At 45.2% G+C, this 21,329-nt stretch overlaps 1 protein-coding gene across 2 annotated transcripts; it reads left to right on the top strand.

Annotated features, from left to right (window-relative positions):
- Positions 1 to 4,524: 4,524 nt before the first annotated feature.
- LOC121569421 (TLC domain-containing protein 4-B-like) lies at positions 4,525 to 18,213 on the top strand. 2 transcript variants are annotated; one of them, XM_041880364.2, is made up of 7 exons: positions 4,525 to 4,983; positions 7,554 to 7,706; positions 10,646 to 10,735; positions 13,944 to 14,002; positions 14,125 to 14,219; positions 14,399 to 14,472; positions 14,580 to 18,213. In XM_041880364.2, exons 2-7 carry the CDS (start codon positions 7,561 to 7,563, stop codon positions 14,914 to 14,916), a joined length of 801 nt encoding a protein of 266 aa, XP_041736298.2. In that variant the 5' UTR covers positions 4,525 to 4,983; positions 7,554 to 7,560; the 3' UTR covers positions 14,917 to 18,213. The 2 variants fall into 2 exon arrangements, with proteins under 2 accessions (XP_041736298.2, XP_041736299.2); XM_041880365.2 differs by having other exon boundaries at positions 4,531 to 4,608.
- Positions 18,214 to 21,329: the final 3,116 nt, after the last annotated feature.

The following is a 21,329-nucleotide window of genomic DNA, read 5'->3' as shown; positions in this document are numbered from 1 at the left end:
GCATGTGATTGCATTATGTCTCCCAAGGACGTGATTGTTTGCACGACTGAGTGGTGTTTAATCTGCTCTGATTAGCAGTTCATGTTTGGTTAATCTTTGAAGCCCTTGATTGTTAGCGATAGGATTACTTTCACCGGTGTCATTTGTCTCCCTTCACTCTTTCAGCACTCCACTCTCTCTGTCACTGGATCTCTAGACCAGGGCCTTCTATTTACAAGAAGGATATAGCCTATAATCAATGCCAAATACCTAAGTGTCAACATGGGAAGTGTGTGGGGAACACAGGAGGTTGGTGGCACCTTAATTGGGGAGGACGGGCTTGTGGTAATGGCTGGAGCAGAATAGGTGGAATGGTATCAAATACATGGTTTCCAGGTGTTTGATGCAATTCCATTTGCTCCGTTCCTGGCCATTATTATGAGCCGTCCTCCCCTCAGCAGCCTCCTGTGGTGGGGAAACCAGACAGACAACCTTGACTCAGGAAGATGACTCAGTAGGTAACAGCACAGAGCCATACAATGACAGAAATAACCACTCCTTTCAAAAGACATTGGATTTTTTATTTATTTTATTTTTATTTCACCTTTATTTAACCAGGTAAGCCAGTTGAGAACAAGTTCTCATTTACAACTGCGACCTGGCCAAGATAAAGCAAAGCAGTGCGATAAAAACAACAACACAGAGTTTCATATGGGGTAAAAAAACATAAAGTCAAAAAATACAACAGAAAATATATATACAGTGTGTGCAAATGTAGCAGGTTATGGAGGTAAGGCAATAAATAGGCTATAGTGCAAAATAATTACAATTAGTATTAACACTGGAATGCTAGATGTGCAAGAGATTATGTGCAAATAGAGATACTGGGGTGCAAAAGAGCAAAATAAATAACAATATAGGGATGAGGTAGATGGGTGGGCTAATTTCAGATGGGCTGTGTACAGGTGCAGTGATCGGTAAGGTGCTCTGACAACTGATGCTTAAAGTTAGTGAGGGAGATAAGAGTCTCCAGCTTCAGAGATTTTTGCAATTCGTTCCAGTCATTGGCAGCAGAGAACTGGAAGGAATGGCGGCCAAAGGAGGTGTTGGCTTTGGGGATGACCAGTGAGATATACCTGCTGGAGCGCAGACTACGGGTGGGTGCTGCTGTGGTGACCAATGAGCTAAGATAAGGCGGGGATTTGCCTAGCAGTGATTTATAGATGGCCTGGAGCCAGTGGGTTTGACGACGAACATGTAGTGAGGACCAGCCAACAAGAGCGTACAGGTCACAGTGGTGGGTAGTGTATGGGGCTTTGGAGACAAAACGGATGGCACTGTGAAAGACTACATCCAATTTGCTGAGTAGAGTGTTGGAGGCTATTTTGTAAATGACATCGCCGAAGTCAAGGATCGGTAGGATAGTCAGTTTTACGAGGGCATGTTTGGCAGCATGAGTGAAGGAGGCTTTGTTGCGAAATAGGAAGCCGATTCTAGATTTAACTTTGGATTGAAGATTCTTAATGTGAGTCTGGAAGGAGAGTTTACAGTCTAACCAGACACCTAGGTATTTGTAGTTGTCCACATACTCTAGGTCAGACCCGTCGAGAGTAGTGATTCTAGTCGGGTGGGCGGGTGCCAGCAGCGTTCGATTGAAGAGCATGCATTTAGTTTTACTAGTGTTTAAGAGCAGTTGGAGGCTACTGAAGGAGAGTTGTATGGCATTGAAGCTCGTTTGGAGGTTTGTTAACACAGTGTCCAATGAAGGGCCAGATGTATACAAAATGGTGTCGTCTGCGTAGAGGTGGATCTGAGAGTCACCAGCAGCAAGAGCGACATCATTGATATACACGGAGAAAAGAGTCGGCCCAAGAATTGAACCCTGTGGCACCCCCATAGAGACTGACATAGGTCCAGACAACAGGCCCTCCGATTTGACACATTGAACTCTATCTGAGAAGTAGTTGGTGAACCAGGCGAGGCAGTCATTTGAGAAACCAAGGCTATTTAGTCTGCCAATAAGAATGCGGTGGTTGACAGAGTTGAAAGCCTTGGCCAGGTCGATGAAGACGGCTGCACAGTACTGTCTATTATCGATTGCGGTTATAATATCGTTTAGGACCTTGAGCGTGGCTGAAGTGCACCCATGACCAGCTCGGAAACCGGATTGCATAGCGGAGAAGGTACGGTGGGATTCGAAATGGTCAGTGATCTGTTTGTTAACTTGGCTTTCAAATACTTTCGAAAGGCAGGGCAGGATGGATATAGGTCTGTAACAGTTTGGATCTAGAGTGTCACCCCCTTTGAAGAGGGGGATGACCGCGGCAGCTTTCCAATCTCTGGGGATCTCAGACGTTACGAAAGAGAGGTTGAACAGGCTAGTAATAGGGGTTGCGACAATTTCGGCGGCTAGTTTTAGAAAGAAAGGGTCCAGATTGTCTAGCCCAGCTGATTTGTAGGGGTCCAGATTTTGCAGCTCTTTCAGAACATCAGCTGTCTGAATTTGTGTGAAGGAGAAGCGGGGGGGCATGGGCAAGTTGCAGCGGAGGGTGCAGAGTTGGTGGCCGGGGTAGTGGTAGCCAGGTGGAAAGCATGGCCAGCCGTAGCAAAATGCTTGTTGAAATTCTCAATTATTGTAGATTTATCGGTGGTGATAGTGTTTCCTAGTCTCAGTGCAGTGGGCAGCTGGGAGGAAGTGCTCTTATTCTCCATGGACTTTACAGTGTCCCAAAACTTTTTGGAGTTAGTGCTACAGGATGCAAATTTCTGTTTGAAAAAGTTAGCCTTTGCTTTCCTGACTGCTTGTGTATATTGGTTCCTAACTTCCCTGAAAAGTTGCATATCGCGGGGGCTATTTGATGCTAATGCAGTACGCCACAGGATGTTTTTGTGCTGGTCAAGGGCAGTCAAGTCTGAGGAGAACCAGGGGCTATATCTGTTCTTAGTTCTGTATTTTTTGAACGGGCATGTTTATTTAAGATTGAGAGGAAATTACTTTTAAAGATTGATAGGATTGATAATGTCTCTGTCTGTAAAAGCCTTTCAGTTTCCAATTATAATAAATGAAATACACATATAGAAAGTGCTCATATAAAAAATGCCTAGCTTTAACTGGCCTTAACGAACTGCAAAAATCTCTGAAGCTGGAGACTCTTATCTCCCTCACTAACTTTAAGCATCAGTTGTCAGAGCAGTTTACCGATCACTGCACCTGTACACAGCCATTCTGAAATTAGCCCACCCAACTACCTCATCCCCATATTGTTATTTATTTTGCTAATTTGCACCCCAGTATCTCTATTTGCACATCATCTTTTGCACATCTATCATTCCAGTGTTATTACGAAATTGTAACTATTTTGCACTATTTTAGACCGTAAACTCTCCTTCCAGACTCACATTAAGCATCTCCAATCCAAAGTTAAATCTAGAATCGGCTTCCTATTTTGCAACAAAGCCTCCTTCACTCATGCTGCTAAACATGCCCTCGTAAAACTGACTACCCTACCGATCCTTGACTTCGGCGATGTCATTTACAAAATAGCTTCCAACACTCTACTCAGCAAATTGGATGTAGTCTATCACAGTGCCACCCGTTTTGTCACCAAAGCCCCATATACTACCCACCATTGTGACCTGTAAGCTCTCGTTGGCTGGCCCTCACTACATATTAGTCGCCAAACCCACTGGCTCCAGGTCATCTATAAATCACTTCTAGGCAAATCCCCGCCTTATCTTAGATAATTGGTCACCATAGCAACACCCACCCGTAGTATGCGTTCCAGCAGGTATATCTCACTGGTCATCCCCAAAGCCAACACCTCCTTTGGTTGCCATTCCTTCCAGTTCTCTGCTGCAAATGACTGGAACAAACTGCAAAAATCTCTGAAGCTGGAGACACTTATCGCCCTCACTAACTTTAAGCATCAGTTGTCAGAGCAGCTTACCGATCACTGCACCTGTACACAGCCCATCTGTAATTAGCCCACCCAACTACCCACCCCCATATTGTTATTTACATTGTTATTTATTTTGTTCATTTGCACCCCAGTATCTCTATTTGCACATCATCTTCTCCAGTGTTAATACTAAATTGTAATTATTTTGCACTATGGCCTATTTATTGCCTTACCTCCATAACTTACTACATTTGCACACACTGTATATAGATTTTCTATTGTGTTATTGACTGTACGTTTTGTTTTTGTTTATTCCATATGTAACTCTGTGTTGTTGTTGTTTTTATCGCACTGCTTTGCTTTATCTTGGCCAGGTCGCAGTTGTAAATGAGAACTTGTTCTCAACTGGCTTACCTGGTTAAATAAATGTAAAATAAAAAATAAAATAAAAAATAATAATATGGCAAGTGTAAAAATATGACCTAACTATTAGTGCCGTGGTGTGTTATTCAATAGCTTGTCAAGATGCCTGCAGTTCTTCGTGTTTTAGTTGTGCACATGATACAAATGCAGGGTTCATCATAGCAACAATGCTAACTAAGCCTTAGCATGTTTTTGGTAATGGTATCAGCTGTACTCACTGAGGAATATAACGCTGTAATGAATGTGGCCTTTGTTCATTGTGGGTGTGGGCTAGAGGATGGGTGGTATCTGGGTGTTCGCGTCACAGGTTAGTCCTAGCTGTCAATTACAAAATAAAACGTCTACAACTTTATATTTTAGGCAGAACTTGGAAGGCATGTTGACAGGGAAATTAGCCTGGAATCCGCAATTCTCTAGCGACTGTAATGGTTATGCATGAATGGTGCCGCTTTCGTCGTAGAGCCTTTTTCACGAGGACGTACACTAGGAGAGAGGAGAGCTAGCTAGTGGGCTACCGCTAGCTAGCTGATTTAGGAGAGAGCTAGCTGATTTAGGAGAGAGCTAGCTAGTGGGCTACCGCTAGCTAGCTGACTTGCTAAGTTAGCTAGCTAAGAAAGTGAAAGAAGACGGCAGCTGAACAGAAGCTTGACCAACTTACTCAGACCTATGCGACTAATATCAGGTAGTTATTTATTTATCTAGCTAGCCTTTCACTTATTTTGTTCACCTCACAACACAGCGATACATTGAGCTAATGCACTGCAATTTGCATGAATTAAACATCTAGTGACCGCAATACGGACCAATGAATACGACCCTGGTTGTGGCTGTATACAGTAGCACTGTTTTCTAGGCAATGACTTTGCTCTCAAAATTCGTGTAGCTAGCTTGGTTAGGCTAACGTTACTTGTGCTTGTGGCTAAACTGGAAAGTGTGCTACTGGCGACAATGTTGCCGAAATTCGAAGCATTTTACACGTTTATTGTCGAGCACACGTTTGCTGTGTCATGCGTTGCAGAGAACTAGGGACTGTGCTGACAAGTTATGCATGATTATGTAGCTATCTGCCTCCGCAAGAAAGGGCACTACACCAGACAGGGGAGAAGCTGTCCATTTACCAGTTATGTTTAATATCCTCATTATTTTGAACTCTAGGCCAGGGCAAGTAATTGTACTCATTAGCACACGCGTTCGTACCGATGAATGGCGAGGAAGAGTCCGATTTTTGTCTGCATCCCAAGATTTGCGTTATTGGAGTGAAAGGAAATCTCACACTTGTCAGCTGGCCTAGAATGCCAGTCGTAATTTTAATGTCATATGAGCTACGTTTAGACTAAAAATATTCAATTCATTTTATTTTTTGCACATTATGTCTTCTAAAAACGGTCACCTCAATGGCATATATTGCAGGAGAGAGGGGACGTTTTATATTTCCACTGGAATAGGGGAAATTGAACCACAATTTATGTTGGTCGATATATACGAAAGGGTCATAGTTTGCTGACAGCAGCATATAGTGCAGGAGAACAAGATCAAAAGTGGATGGTGGTTTTCTGGTATGCGCGCCTCAACCCTCCTAGGCAGTCAGAACCAGCTTGCCAGGTGAAGAATGCTAATGAATAATTGAAGCACATGCAGCGTATGATCGGCATGCTCCAGGAATGTGTTCTGGAACAATGAGGCTTCTCTCAAACACTGCTATTTTATTGGTCCAAACGCTATCTGGATAATACTACAAATTCCTGATTGCTTATAGAGTTAGGCCATTCCAGTGAGAGCTGGGGTTATTGTATGGGCCACTGCAGTAGCTAGGCTACGGTCTCCTGTGATAGTGTTGATCAGCTTGACACAATGGCCTGTCCTCACATCCATAGATCTGGAGATTGAAAAATGATTTTGCTCAAAGCACATGGAACTGTGGAACGTAGTAGCCTATGTTAAACAGTAAATTGGTTTGTATCAGACTGAAGCTGCATTAGGCTGTACTGTACCAATGCTCCTTTGTACTGTAAACATGTGTTGATGTTGACACTGTAGACCCTGAGTGAACATGGGGTGTTCCCTATTGTCCGGCTGTCGCTCTGTGGGTCCTGTCCTATTTTTTGTTCATGTAGGCCTATAGGGGTAGAGAACAGTATGTAGTTATGACATGGTATCATAACATGGTCTTTTTTGAGTATTAGAACATACTGTACAAGTTTAAAGTGCCAGTTATGGCATAGGTTAAAATATATTGGGCTTAGGTCTAGGGATATTAGAGAAACAATAGACTTTCTCCAAATCACTAGAATCTCCCTGTTGGTGACCAGTCATCTAATCAGTTGCCTTACCCAATTGTAATCGGCATCACATTGTTTGTATTTGGATAAGCGATTAGAACCTTAGAGAATATTGTTGTTGCTTCATCCAAGTAGCCATTTTCTCTGGATTTCAGATTCTTGTGGATTTAATGGTCGCAGATGCAGGTTTTGCAATGTTGGTATTGTAGTTCCTTGGACTCTTGAGGGTCGAGGTGAGGACACATGACCAGTCATGGACCTCAGTCAAAGAGCCAGTAGCTCTGAGGACCTTTTTGAGTTTACTGAAAATCAAATTCTTCATGAATCATAATCCCTCTTCTGGGAAAAGGAGGTCAAGGGAGTGGGTGGCTGTTTCTTAGTACAGTGTAAACAGGGAGCATGGACCCCAAGCTCTCAGTTGATACTATGTAATAGTGCTGCAGTTGATCCATGCCTGTCCTCAGGCTACTCAACTATACTCTCCACCACTGGACACTGCAGGGCAATGACCCCTACACACATACGCTGCTAGTTTCTAGACTTTGTCAGTCTTTCTATTTGTGTTTTTGCATCGCTCATCACAAATGTTCTTCCTCCTCCTCTCGATAGCGTGCATTCACCCACAGGTCTCCCTCACCCACAGGAACCTCTAGCTCCATCTTTACAATCCTATTTTCTTTCAATTCTTACCCACAATTGCACATTTAATCCCCTTGTAAAATTTCTAGTTTCTGCTCTTTTACCACCATCTCCTTTTCAATTGCTCTCTCCCTTGCCCTCCTGTCCCTCCTCTGCCACCCTGTTTTTCTTGCATCCCTTCCATCCTCCACTTCTTCTCCTATTCCCTCCGTCCTTCCGGCCCCCCTCTACATTCCCCCCTGCCAGTCTAGGGGTATTGTGTGTTCTGTACAGTAACAGTACATGCCTCTCACCCTCTCTCTCCCTGTCTCTCTCCTGGTGTGGTATACTGTAGGTGAGTGATGGAGACGAGAGAGTTGACCGTGGTGGCTGGCAGCTTCGTGGGGTTTCAGTTGCTCTTCTCCGTGGCCAGCCCACTGTTCTCCTCAACCTTCACCCCTGGCTACAGCCGCCTGCCCCCCACCAAGCTCACTGAGTGGAACTCCAGGTACAATACCCTTCCAACAGGCCTCTCTAGCAGGTTTCACATTATAGACTAGTACTGTACCCACTCTGCTGTAACCCACCTCTATCAGACATTAACCCAGGCACACTGATATTCATGTGAAATCTGAGGTCTGAAATGATCAAAATCAGTCAAAATGTAGGCTAACAATTTAATGATTGTGTAGATATTTATTCTCTACATTGCTAGTGGACTGGTTTTGCGTTCAAATTGTTTTATTGTGCTGATACTGCAGCTCTAATCAGACGGGTCTTAATTATCTATCTACAGTATCGTCATTTAGGTTGTCATGGGTCATCTTATCAACATTCCATAGTACACGTCAGGGGCTGGGCTTTGAATTCAAAGACCAGAAACGTGTAATTAGTTTGGGGTTAAGTTCAAAAGTTAAGTTCAGGAGATGACTGAAAATATTGTGGTGTTTGATGCAAGAAACCACTTTACAAAATAAAATGCATTATTGTTTCCATACCATTATTACAGAGAATCAGACAAATTATGCTACCCTCTGCCTTATGGCTACTTAGCTTATACAAGCCTGTCTCAAAATACAACACTAGACGTTCTGCCTACAACAAAATATGTTGCATAGTTCGTTTTGTTTCGGTATGTTGCATTGAAAGTGGCTAATATTGCGTTGATTCGAACACAATTGCCACAGTAAAGGGAAACGTTGATATTGTTTACAGGGAAAACTATAGAACAGTGGTCACCAACCTTTTCTGAGTCAAGATCACTTTCTGAGTCAAAATACAAGCCGAGATCTAGTGCTCAGATTATTTTTAAACATGACTTAAAAAATGTAAGCCTATGCAACATTAACCAATTAAAAACAGTACTGTAGCAATGAGGTTTGTGCGGTAAGCTATAGGCCCAATACATTATCGGCACATATTGGCTTTGCTTGAATTGCCCTGCCAATGCATTGTTGTTCGGGACATTTTTTTAACATTTTATATTTCAAAATTCAAGGTAGGCTATATGATCACATTGGTAATAGATCCGTTGTTGTATTAATTGTGAGGCACAGCTGAGTAAGCATACATTTAAATAATTAGCTTTCTATTTTACTGGGCTGATGGTGCCTGCATCTGATGGTCAGTCTCAGCGGAGGGAGAGAGCAGCATACAGAGGGTCCGCCTCTCAACATCCCTCCGCTCTCCCTTTCCTCCACTGACACTGACCAAAAAGGGACACCGTCTTCCAGCTGATGGCTGCATTGTTATAGTCGCACCGCATTATTTCTGTGTCATGCATAAATTCATGTTGTTACTCTTATGAACAGAGAAAGTGAAATATTATTCGATATTAAAAAGACCCAAGCTGCTAATAACAACAACGCAAGCCTATAGATACACTTTCCTACCCATTCATTACTGCTGCAGTGCTTGTTGTAGCGCTGAGTGGAAATAGGAAGAACACACATTTTATGGCTTATAAGTGTTGAATACAAAGTGTTGACAGTGCTGAGTAAGAACTTCAACATGAACTCACTCATAAAAACAGCATCTCTTTGCTGTATTCGTTGACAGTCTCTCTAGTCATGGTTTTGAAATCTCACAGTATCAACTTTGCTGTAGCTTTCTTTTATGCCTGCTACGTTACTGCCGTCACGGTAATTTGAGCCATCCGATTGGCCAGTGGTAGACCTATAGTGCGCTTGATTTGCTCCGGGCCCGCCGGGAAGGCAGAGTTTGTGACCTCAGACATATAAAATGGTTCAAAATGGCAACAGTTCGCCTACCCGGCGCACAGGGCAGCTGAATCAGGTGCACCTACTGCCAACAGCCCGAGACAAATAAAAAAGAAAAATAGGAACACAACGCTTTATCATTGGGTTTTTTACAGAAATGTTTGGCGATCGACTAGGAATGCCTTGGAGATCTACCAGTCGATCGCAATCTACCTTTTGGTGACCACTGCTAGAAAGTTGAGTGAAGTTCAATCTTTGCTTCTCTCTGTGGGCTGATATTTCTTCTGAGTGGCAGTCCTGGGGAGCAGCACAGCAGTCCCAGGGCTACTGTGTGCCCGCGCGCAGCTAAGAGGGAACATTGCCCTTTACCCCCCTGAGCCTCAGTTCATACAGGGGGTCATGCACACTGAACACTGCTACAGGATGTGTGTACCATGGCATAACAAGCCAAAGGTCAAGCACTGATAGTGGCTGCAGTTGGATTCAAAGTTAACCTTGATTGCATAACGGCTCCGAGTGTGTCAGTGTGTTATTTATTTACGCCTTAGTTGTAAAGGGGCACAGATAATATTTACAGAAAGCTGCACAGCAGGGATGTAAGCCTGAGGCCTGAGGCATAGACTAAGGAACACAACGTCACTAGCTAGATGTTCAATTCAAGTGGGCGAGAGGGAGCGTAAATGCACTTGCCCCTTCTGTTTCATAAGCGACTGTCGTTGACCCCCAAAAAATTCCACTCCTTCTTGGTCAAGGCTGTAATACGCTGTCACAGTCACTTTATAACGGTGACACTAAAATAAAATAATGGTACTCGTACAGTGGCTGGTCTGTGGAGCCAGTGTTGCCAGGCCTGTGGGACAGCTGGTGTGCCCAGGGTCTGGTGACGGTGAGGGGACTGTGTGTGAGGGGAGATAAGAGCCGTGGGAGCACTGGAGTTCTCTTCACTAGCCCAGATAAAGATTCCCGGAGGTCAACGAGACCTGATAATGGTTACACACACACACAAACACACACGATTCTCCTTCATATTAGTTCCATTGCCAAGGTTCTACACGGCCTAAATGAGCTTAGGTTTCTTCATTGTGTTCTCAGTGCTATAAAGGATGTTATTGTTATGTTACTTGAACTGCTTATTAGTATTACTGCTGCCGTGGTGGTAGTCTTGCGTCATTCTTGCATCATTCTCTGCCAATGCACTAACTGTCCCTGTTTCTGTGTGCTTGCCCAGATTGGTGTCCACTGTCCATGCTCTGATCGTGGGCCTCTTCTGTCTCTACATCCTGTGGTTTGATGATGCTGTCAACGCAGACCCTGTCTGGTAAGATGAACTGAAATACTATCTGCTGTCTGTCATTCCATCAGCCATGGCTACTAGCCTACCCCAAGAGGGAGGGAAGGAATCAGAAGGGAGGGAGGGACGATCTATACATTAGGGGAATGATGGCGCTGCCATTCCCCACTGTCAGAGAGAAGTAGAGGAGAAATCTCAGTGGAGTCTACAGAGAGGTGTATATTCAGTGGATTTGTCCTTTCATTGTCTTTTCTATGTTTTCTCTCCTACTGCTGACTGTGTGATTTACATCATTGAATCCTGAAAGAGAGGAATGGTAATTTACCCCTATCCCTCACTCACTCCCTCCCTATTGCTTCTCTTTCTCTGTCTTCTACTCTCTCTTCTCTCTCCTTCTGTTTCTCTTCCTCTCTTGCTCTGATCAGACAGGCCAGAGTCCTGCCAACAAGGCTCCTTTTCATAGCAAACAACAGCAGCCCAGTCTACAGCCCCCCTCTTCCTTCTGGTGTCCCCCCTACCCTGAGTCCCCCTGACCCCCCCACCCCAGCAGCACCCCACATCTCTGGCTGCATGATCAATACAGCACTTCCCTCGCTCTCATTGTCTGTCTGTCGCTGATGGAGCGGAGAAAAGGGAAAGCAAAGGGCCAATGGGGAGGAGCCCTGCCACCACCCTTCATCTGCTCTGTCCTAATGTCTCACATTTAGACTACTCTCTTTTTCCTTCTCTGTTCTTTGTTGTTCCTTTACTTTCGTAGGGTTTGTTTCATAGGGGTGTGATTGTCTGTGTAGTATTGGTACTATCCTTTTGTGTCATTTACGTATTTGCTTTCCTGCCAATCTCTTTTAGTTTCTTACTTTTCCTCTATTTAGACTGGTAGCCATGTTATTTTGCTAGCGCTGTAGCTAGTTCCTCTTATTGCAACACTGAATGGCGTAAGCATTAAATCTTCAGACAATCTGATTGCATTACAGCGTCATTTAGACATGCCACAGACTGGCATTGTGCTGGGCTTCACAGAATTAACCGCCCTAAAACCTGCATTGTGACAGATTCAGCTTCTCGCAACATCACTCTGGTGGTTCTGCCTTGGTTTTGTCATCGTAATCCAATCAATCTGAAGCGTTTATCTGAGTTTGAAAAGTGCGATGTAACCAGTGGGAGCAGAATAAGACTCAATTGGTTTTAAACAATGGTGCTCAGTTGGTTGATCAGAGTTCACTGATGTAACCCCAGGTGTGGCTTACTGTAAGATTAAGATCACTTTATTGGTCAAATGCACACAAGGTCCAACTGAAATTTGACTTCCGCTTTTTAACCCAATCTCTCTGAAAGACCCATACATACACATAAATATACAGGTTTTGGAGAGATACCACACTGTTGTTGTAGGTGGTTAAGTGCCTTGCTCAAGGACACAACGGCAGGCAATGAAATCTAGGATTTGATGCCAGCAACCCTCCGGTTGCCAGCACACTTCCCGACAGATTTTTCCCGTCGGACCCGGGATTCAAACTGGCAACCTTCCGGTTGCTGGCTCGCCTCTAACCGCTAGGCTACCTGCCACCCTGCCGTACCTGGATCAGTGATGTAATCGGATAACCTTTGGACCCATCTCATCCTGACCTGAAGTTTATCTCTTAGTTTTAACTGATTCACAAGTTTATCTACGAATGGCTTTGATTCTCTATATGGACAAGGGTGAATAGATTAGGCTGATGGTGGGCTCCTGGATGTACAGTAGACATGATAAAGTGGAGAAACGATTGGCTGCACATGACATTGATCGTGGTTACATGAGTCTAGAAGTGGGGGTCAGAGAGGATGTTGCACTCAGACATACACAGACTGGGTGCAAGCCTGGTACATTGGGGTGAAGGTTGGGAGAGGTGAGGGAGGGTGGTGTCATGTGGAGCCCTCCTCTCCTGTGTAATCCAGAGGGCACGTCGTGGTGTGCTGTTACAGAGGAGCCATGACCCAGCCCGCAGCAACAGGATCCCTGTGATGGAGAGAGGCCAATATCAGTTAAAAGTGTCACTTTACTGAGGCAGACACACATTATGAACACAGTCACTTAGCAGATGCTCTTGTCAAGAGCCACTTGCAGTACAGTCAACACACAGGCCTAGGCAGTAAATGTGGCCCATGTGATACAATGAACCTATAACCATGGCATTGCCAAAACCTTGTCCAAGCAACTGAGCCATGCAGTCCACTCCTACAGTCAAGAGAACAGTGGTACTCATTCTTACAGTATGTACTATATGCAGGCTACTACTCACACATGTACACACATCCTGACACGTATTTGTCCAAGAGCACACAAGGATAAGGCAGGCAAACAGAAACACACCCTCTATGTGAGCACAACGCATTTGTCAACACAGTGCTGTTTAAACTGGACCTTCCCTGGACACAGTTATCTTTAGTAGTAGCAAGACTATGACTCATGACATGGCCATTACTCAGTAGACCAGTCCAACAAGTCGATCGCAAGCTGCCAGTAGCTCGCAGCCCACCTATGAGTAGCTTGTCAAAAAATTCTGAAGGTACATGCAATTTTCACGTGTTCCACCGCAAACTGTCATAAACAAACCTCACAAGTATTAGACACCCAGCTACTATCTAATCAACGCAACGTTGACATTATCCCACCCCTGGTTAGCCACTATTGGCTTAAAAAGCCAAGCCTAGCACAATATCTGCCAATCAATTTCCAGCAATATTGCCCGTGTCTGTGTGTGGTAAGCGCGTTTGTCTATCACTCCGTGTGTAGCCAGTAGATGTGATAACCGTCTTGTGGGTTGACAGAAATACTTTCCTCAACCTTTTCAATTAAATGTTAAATGACCAGATGCGCAATTAAAGGGGAATTTCACAAAAAAAGCATTTTACCAGGTATATTGACAGTAAACATAATGCATTACTTTCTCTTGTGCAGTAAGGACCCGAGAAGAGAAGAATGTGCCTATTTGAAAGCTAGAAAATAAATTGTAGCTTGTGACGTTTCATTTAAAAAAAAGTAGCTCTCATGCTAGTAAAGGTTGGAGACCCCTGCAGTAGACTTTGCAATAATACATTATGTAGAATGTTTTGTATGTAGAATGTTTTGTAGACTTCAGTACATTTCTGTGAAATTGTAAGTAGCTTTTGTTTCTGTTTTAGTTTTAGCATTAATCTGTAATGTGGCAACTGTTATTCTGAAAGAACACTTTGTTTTGTTTTTGCTGTACAGGGGGGAGCCTGGACTAGTGAAACTTAATGTGGCCATAACATGTGGTTATTTGCTCTATGGTGAGTCTCTCTCCTCATGTTTATCCTCTTGTATAATAATAATAAGCCATACACATTTCTCTGTGGACAGTAGATGGAAATAATAAGCTGTGTGCTAACCACCCACTTGTTGTTCTGTGTAGACCTTGTGCTTCTGGCCACCAACTGGAGCACAATGGGGGACAGCTTTTTTGTCTGTCACCACTTGGCGGCGCTCTATGCATATGGTTATGTCTTGGTGAGTCTGGTGGAATAAATACCATGAGCACAATGGCTATTATTAGATGGTTATTTGGTTCCTTTGGGTTTTGTTATTCAAATACTCAGTGTTCTTTCTAAAGGTGTTGCACGTTTTAGTTTGTTTTAGTTTATTTCTGCCCATGTCTATTTGTGGTAATACATCTTTATGCTCTGCAGTCTCGTGGCGTGCTTCCCTATTTCGCCAACTTCCGTCTCATTTCAGAGTTATCCACACCTTTTGTGAACCAAAGGTAAGCTAGCTCCACTTTTACTACATTTTTATGAATACTCCTTCTCCTGTTTATCAGCCCCTATCTCTGTCAGTGTTGACATTATTCCTGTTCTCCTCCATGTATAGGTGGTTCTACGAGGTGCTGAAGTACCCTCGCTCGGACCGCTTGGTGGTGGCCAACGGCATGGCCATGGCAGTGGTCTTCTTCATGGTGCGCATCTTCGTCATGCCGCCCTACTGGGCCCGGGTGTTTGCCACCTTCGGCACGGAGGCCTTTGAGCGCCTGGGCATCGGTGCTCAGGTGGCCTGGATCACATCCTGCATCGCCCTAGACATCCTCAACACCATCTGGATGTACAAGATCGCCCGCGGCTGCTACAAGGTTATGATGGGCGCAAGCGGCAGGAAGGCCAAAGAGGTCTCCCCGCTCAAGCAGAACCATGTGAATACCCACACAGACTAAGAGATACTGGCAGGAGGGGGGACATAGACAGAGACTCTGTGAAAGCGAGACAGGACTTCAAGGGCTCTTATATCCCCTACTAGCCCCAGCCTTGCTATTCTCTCCATCCCCTGAAATCACGTAGCAGAATGGGGTCAGGTCCTGATCAGATTCAGCCTCACAGAATGAGACTGGTTCCACACTAGCTTCTGTACCTCAGTGTTTCATCGATGGTGTGGTGGTACCCTGGCTGGGTTTGGTTGGAGATGGCAGAGTAGCTGTTAAGTACACTCATTCTTGTTCAACTTCAACCTAAGCCCAGTCATCTGAAGTGCCTGTGATGGACAGGTAGAAAGCAATAAAAGAAGAAAACGTACCCTGGCTCTGTCAGAAACTCACCCTCTCCTCCGGCCACCATCCTTTACCCTTTTCAGTTCCATGACCCGTCCACCCAGAGGAGAGCCTCCTGCTTGGCCCACAGAATAAGGACCTCTTAGTGTGCCAGTTTATGCTAGTTTGACAGACAGAGGCACCACAATGCCTCTTACTGCATTTGATGTGGCCTCCTTTTTATGAACACCACCTACATCGCCACCAGACTGGTCCCCCACTCACAGCAACAGTTCAGATTGAATCACCACTGGATTTCCCATCGACATTCTGGATGCACATCCAGGGGAAATGGAGACAGGGATGTGGGGATTGGATCCTACCGCTGCCGCTAACTCTCCAGAATCATTGTTTTTCATTGGATGCTTTTGCCTCATCTCATCCAGGGTCTGGCTCTGCTCTGTTTGGGACTCTGGGGTCTCAGTTATCCCATTTGTTCCTCCTGTTACTCAACCTCAAAACCAGGAATTGACATCAACGCGTCTTAACTTCACTACACTATCATAACCCTCTGTCACAGCGGAGCGGTTAAATCCATCCAGTTTGATGCTTCTGTTCTACCTCTCCCCTGCCTTATAATGACTTGTCAGTCCCTCCATATGAAAATAATCACAATGAGTTTTTTTCTCCTTCTGTAAAGATGTTTTAGCCTTTGAAAAGATCTCATCCATTATCTCTAGTTCAGTGGACTGGAAAGGATGTTTTCTCTCTCTCTCTGGAGATTTTCCCAGCCACTGCAGTGTAACACTACTGTTAAACACCACACTTGTTCTAGTGTGTCTATCTGAGGCACCGCTGGGGCTTTTAACTTCCATTTCTCTCTTCTATTTTCTGTGTTTTTGTGAGAACTGAATTTGGAACAAGAGCGGGTCCCTTTTGGGGGGAAGCATTCTCCTGGCTTAGGTGCTTTTCCGCCTACAGAATGTCAGCCATAGGAATGCTAGACATATGCTGTTCAAAATAGTTTATATAGATATTCATGTATGATCAATTATGAATTACCAATCTGACAACAGCCATAAACTGGCAATGTTATACTGTAGTTGTAGCTATGTGCTCTCATACTGTATAACTCAGTTGGAAATCTTCCTTTCAAATCAAGTTGATTTGATTTATTCAAATCACTGAGAGCATGTTAAGAAAACGTTGGATTATGATGACCTTATAGTCTCCCATCACTAGTTTGGATCACTAAACAGGATAAATAAGAATTGCATTAATCTATGGGTTCCTCTGCAATTCATTTTAATCAGTGCATTTTATGTTTTTCACCCAACTGTATTGAGTGCATGTTAAGTGTTTTGTTTTCTGTCCCCCTCCTGTCCATAAAGCGTTGAGATCGTTTGGGACGGGGGTCTGAAATGTTCGACTTTTCACTGTGGAATTAAAGCACACTCCCCATGATGGAGCAATAACTTTTTGAGCCCCCTCCATGTACCACCGAGGAGGGTTGTATTGTTGTGCCTTTACGCAAACAGGAAATCTAATGCAGTCAGGTAGAGATTAACATGACATTTTAATGTAAAACTAGTGTTTGTTTTCCTTTTTTTCTTGCTATTGAAATCTCTTCTCTCTATGGATACTGTTATGTATATATTTTTGTACCCTGCACAATAATGAATCCAGACAAGTATTATCCAAAGTTGACCCCTCTGTAGGGCCTGCTTGTGTTTCTTCTGAATACGGGAGCAGGCCTCGATATGAATGTTGTGGTGGTTCTAGTGGTATTAGGAGGAGTGGGAAGTGGCTTAAAGAGGCACGCTGCTGGATATGACCAGGATGAAGATGAGATTGGAAATGTAATTCTTGACATGTAGTTATTTAGCTACTTCAGCTCGGTTGAGAAGCTAGTGGGATTTGGCTCACTCTTCTTACCCAGTCCTCCAATAATTCAAGCTGTGAATAGTGCAACATGTTTGTATCATTCATTAGTCAAGTACATGTGTAACCTGATAATGAGATTTCTGGTACTCCAGTAGGCTGTGGTGTGCATTTAAGTCAGCTTCGGATGCCTGTGAAAGAGGTTGTACTTATGTCCAATGTTAGCACAAACTATGAGTTGGATGTGTAGTGTTTGTCACTGACTGCAGTGCGTCTGTGGTGTGTTGAATTGCAATGTAGACCTCTGAGTGATTTAAAATCGTCAAAGTTTTGGTTTTTGGAAATGAGGAAGTGACATGGCGGTTTCAGTAACATCAAGCCCGAGTGCACTTGAATCAGCAAGAAATAACCATGTGGCCTTTTATCTCTTTGAAAGGCTAACATTGTGTATTTAGAGAAGGTACAAATGGTCTCAGGCCCTGGTGAAAAATTAGGACATATTGTAGCTCCTGGAAGAACTGGTAGGACCGTTGCATTTATTTCAGCTGCATTGCAGGTATTTTCATCTCTTTGTAAGGTTGAACATAGCAGCATCACAATACTTTTAGCCATTTGGTACTAAATGCCATGGATTGGCCAGAAAATCTTGCCCCAGCTCTTTGTGGACTCTCTCGTATAGTCTTGCTTCACCTGTGGAGCATATTTGTAGACCGCAGCAGTCGCATCATTTATGTCACAAGGAGGTGCAGAGATGGAACAAATTAAGTCAAGAAAATAATTAATATAAAGTGATGATGATAGTGATGATGATAGTAATGAAACGAGTGAACACAAACTAATGAGGAAAAAAATCATAGATCAAATGTTGCCAGTGTTTTTGTTTTGTTTTTTGTTTTAATTTCTTATTTTAATGCAATGCAATTTGTTACATTATTATTTTCTGAATATTTTAATGTGAAAAGAACAATACACAGGCCTTAGGGCCCCTGTCTCAACACCATGTGACTTAGATTGTCTACAATGACCACTACTAATGATGTCATTGTAGCACTGAAAGTTGAGACTTACTTGAAAGTTTTGCTCTTCAATAAATTTGAAGACAGATTATTTATTTTGTCTCAGTCATTGCTTTTTGGCTTCAGAGTAAGAATTCAAACACCATTGACTTTCACGTATTTTGTTTACACTGGTGTACACAAACTGAGACTATTTTATGAAAATACTGCATGTTGGATGCATCATAGTATAGTAGTCAGAATGCGTACAGCAGTGTTCTGAGGTTGGGTGGTTCTAAGCCTTCTAAGGGATGTCTGGCTCAGTCCAGCTAGTCTGTCAGAGTGGTGTATGTAGGTGAGTGGAAGGAATCAAGCGCAGGCACCAGGATGACTTCAACCGTTAGTAATGTTCACCAAACACGAGAACAAACGAGTCGCCAACCCAACCGGGTGGCGCAAACAATTACGCACAAAACACAGTGCGTCAAAAATAAGAAAAAGCGCACACAGTGCGAGCTCTCGGTAAAACACAACGAGAGAAATACACTACACTATACAGAGGTAGGCTGACAATCAACAATCACGCATAACACCTGACCCAACCAAACAAACTAAATAAGGGGAACAATCAAGACACAAATAAGGGACAGGTGTTATGAACAGACAAAACCAAATGAACAAGAAACATAGAACGGTGGCAGCTAGTACTCCGGAGACGACGACCGCCGAAGTCCGCCCGAACAAGGAAGAGGAGCAGCCTCGGCCGAAACCGTGACAGTACCCCCTTGACGCGCGGCTCCAGCCGTGCGCCGACCCGGAGCTCGAGGGACGACCGGACGACGCGGAGCAGGGCGCGCAGGATGACCCCGATGGAAATCGGTCAGTAGGGACTGGTCTAACACGTCCCTCCTTGGCACCCAGCACCACTCCTCCGGCCGGTCCTGACAGTATGACCTCAGAAACCTACCCACATCCTGGTTGACACGTTCAACCTGCCCATTACTCTCCGGGTGGTAACCCGAGGTAAGGCTTACCGACACCCCCAACCGTTCCATAAATGCCCTCCACACTCTAGAGGTGAACTGGGGGCCTCGGTCAGACACTATATCCTCGGGTACCCCGTAATGCCGGAAGACATGAGTGAACAGAGCCTCTGCGGTCTGTAGGGCCGTGGGTAGACCCGGCATGGGAAGGAGACGACAGGCCTTCGAGAACCGATCCACAACGACCAGGATGGTAGTATTTCCCTGTGAGGGGGGAAGGTCGGTAACAAAATCCACCGAGAGGTGGGACCAGGGTCGTTGTGGAATAGGCAGGGGTTGTAACTTACCCCTGGGCAAATGTCTGGGCGCCTTACACTGGGCACACACCGAACAGGAGGAGACATAAATCCTCACATCCCTAGCTAACGTTGGCCACCAGTACTTCGTGCTAAGGCAGTGCACTGTCCGGCCGATACCCGGATGGCCAGAGGAGGGGGACGTATGAGCCCAACAAATGAGGCGATCGCGTATCTCGAGCGGAACGTACGTCCGACCCACAGGACACTGAGGAGGACTCGGGTCGGTGCGTAACGCCCGCTCGATCTCACCATCAACCTCCCACACCACCGGAGCAACCAGACAAGACTCCGGTAGTATGGGCGTGGACTCAACTGACCTCTCCTCCGCGTCATACCGACGGGACAGAGCATCTGCCTTCCCGTTCTGGGACCCAGGGATGTATGTGATCTTAAACACAAACCGGGCCAGGAACATAGTCCAACGAGCCTGGCGAGGATTCAGTCTCCTAGCTGCCCGGATGTACTCCAGGTTACGATGGTCAGTTTGAATGAGGAAAGGGTGTTGAGCCCCCTCGAGCCAATGCCGCCACACCTTTAGGGCCTGTACTACGGCTAACAGCTCCCTGTCTCCTACGTCATAATTCCGCTCCGCCGGACTGAGCTTCTTTGAGTAGAACGCACAGGGACGGAGTTTAGGTGGAGTGCCAGAACGCTGGGAAAGAACGGCCCCTATCCCGGCCTCTGACGCGTCCACCTCTACTTGGAACGGTAAGGAGGGATCCGGATGCGCCAACACCGGCGCCGAGGTAAACAGGTCCTTCAGTCTCCCAAATGCCCTGTCCGCCTCAGCTGACCACCGCAAGCGCACCGACCCCCCTTTAACAGAGACGTGATGGGAGCTGCCACCTGTCCAAAACCCCGGATAAACCTCCGGTAGTAATTCGCAAAACCCAAGAACCGTTGCACCTCCTTCACAGTGGTTGGGGTCTGCCAATTACGCACAGCTGACACCCGGTCTACCTCCATCTTCACCCCTGACGCAGATAACTGGTAACCCAGAAAGGAGACCGACTTCTGGAAAAACAGACATTTCTCTGCCTTGACATATAGGTCATGCTCCAACAGCCTCCGCAATACTCGGCGCACCAGGGCTACATGCTCAGCACGGGTAGGACTATACACCAGAATGTCATCGATGTACACAACCACTCCCTGTCCCTGCATGTCCCGGAAAATCTCATCAACGAAGGATTGGAAGACTGAGGGAGCATTCATCAACCCATATGGCATGACTAGATACTCGTAGTGCCCGGAAGTCGTGCTAAACGCTGTCTTCCATTCATCGCCCTTACGAATGCGCACCAAGTTATATGCGCTCCTAAGATCCAATTTTGTAAAGAACTGCGCACCGTGCAGTGACTCCGTCATAGTCGCAATCAGAGGAAGTGGATAGCTGTACTTCACTGTGATCTGATTGAGACCGCGGTAATCAATGCACGGCCGCAGACCTCCATCCTTCTTCTTCACAAAAAGAAACTTGAGGAAACGGGTGAAACGGAGGGCCGTATGTATCCCTGTCTAAGAGACTCAGAGATGTATGTCTCCATAGATCTTTTCTCCTCTTGAGACAAGGGATACACATGGCTCGATGGAGGCTGCGCCTGACTGGAGATCTATCGCACAATCCCCCGTCTATGAGGCGGCAGCTGAGCAGCCCTAGTCTTACTGAACGCCAGTGCCAAATCCTCATACTCGGGGAATCTGCAGTGCTGGCATTAGATTCGGACTCTCCACCGAGGTCGCCCCTATGGAAACACCCAGACACCGCCCTCATTGAGCAGACCACCCTTTAAGAGCTCTCTCGCCACCCAATAATAGGGTCATGAGTCATCAACCAGGGAAGACCCAACACCACCGGATACGCAGGAGAGTCAATCAAATAAAGC

Source organism: Coregonus clupeaformis, chromosome 7 (genome assembly GCF_020615455.1).
Source record: "Coregonus clupeaformis isolate EN_2021a chromosome 7, ASM2061545v1, whole genome shotgun sequence".
NCBI lineage: Eukaryota > Metazoa > Chordata > Actinopteri > Salmoniformes > Salmonidae > Coregonus > Coregonus clupeaformis.
This window is presented reverse-complemented; position numbering and strand designations above follow the sequence as displayed.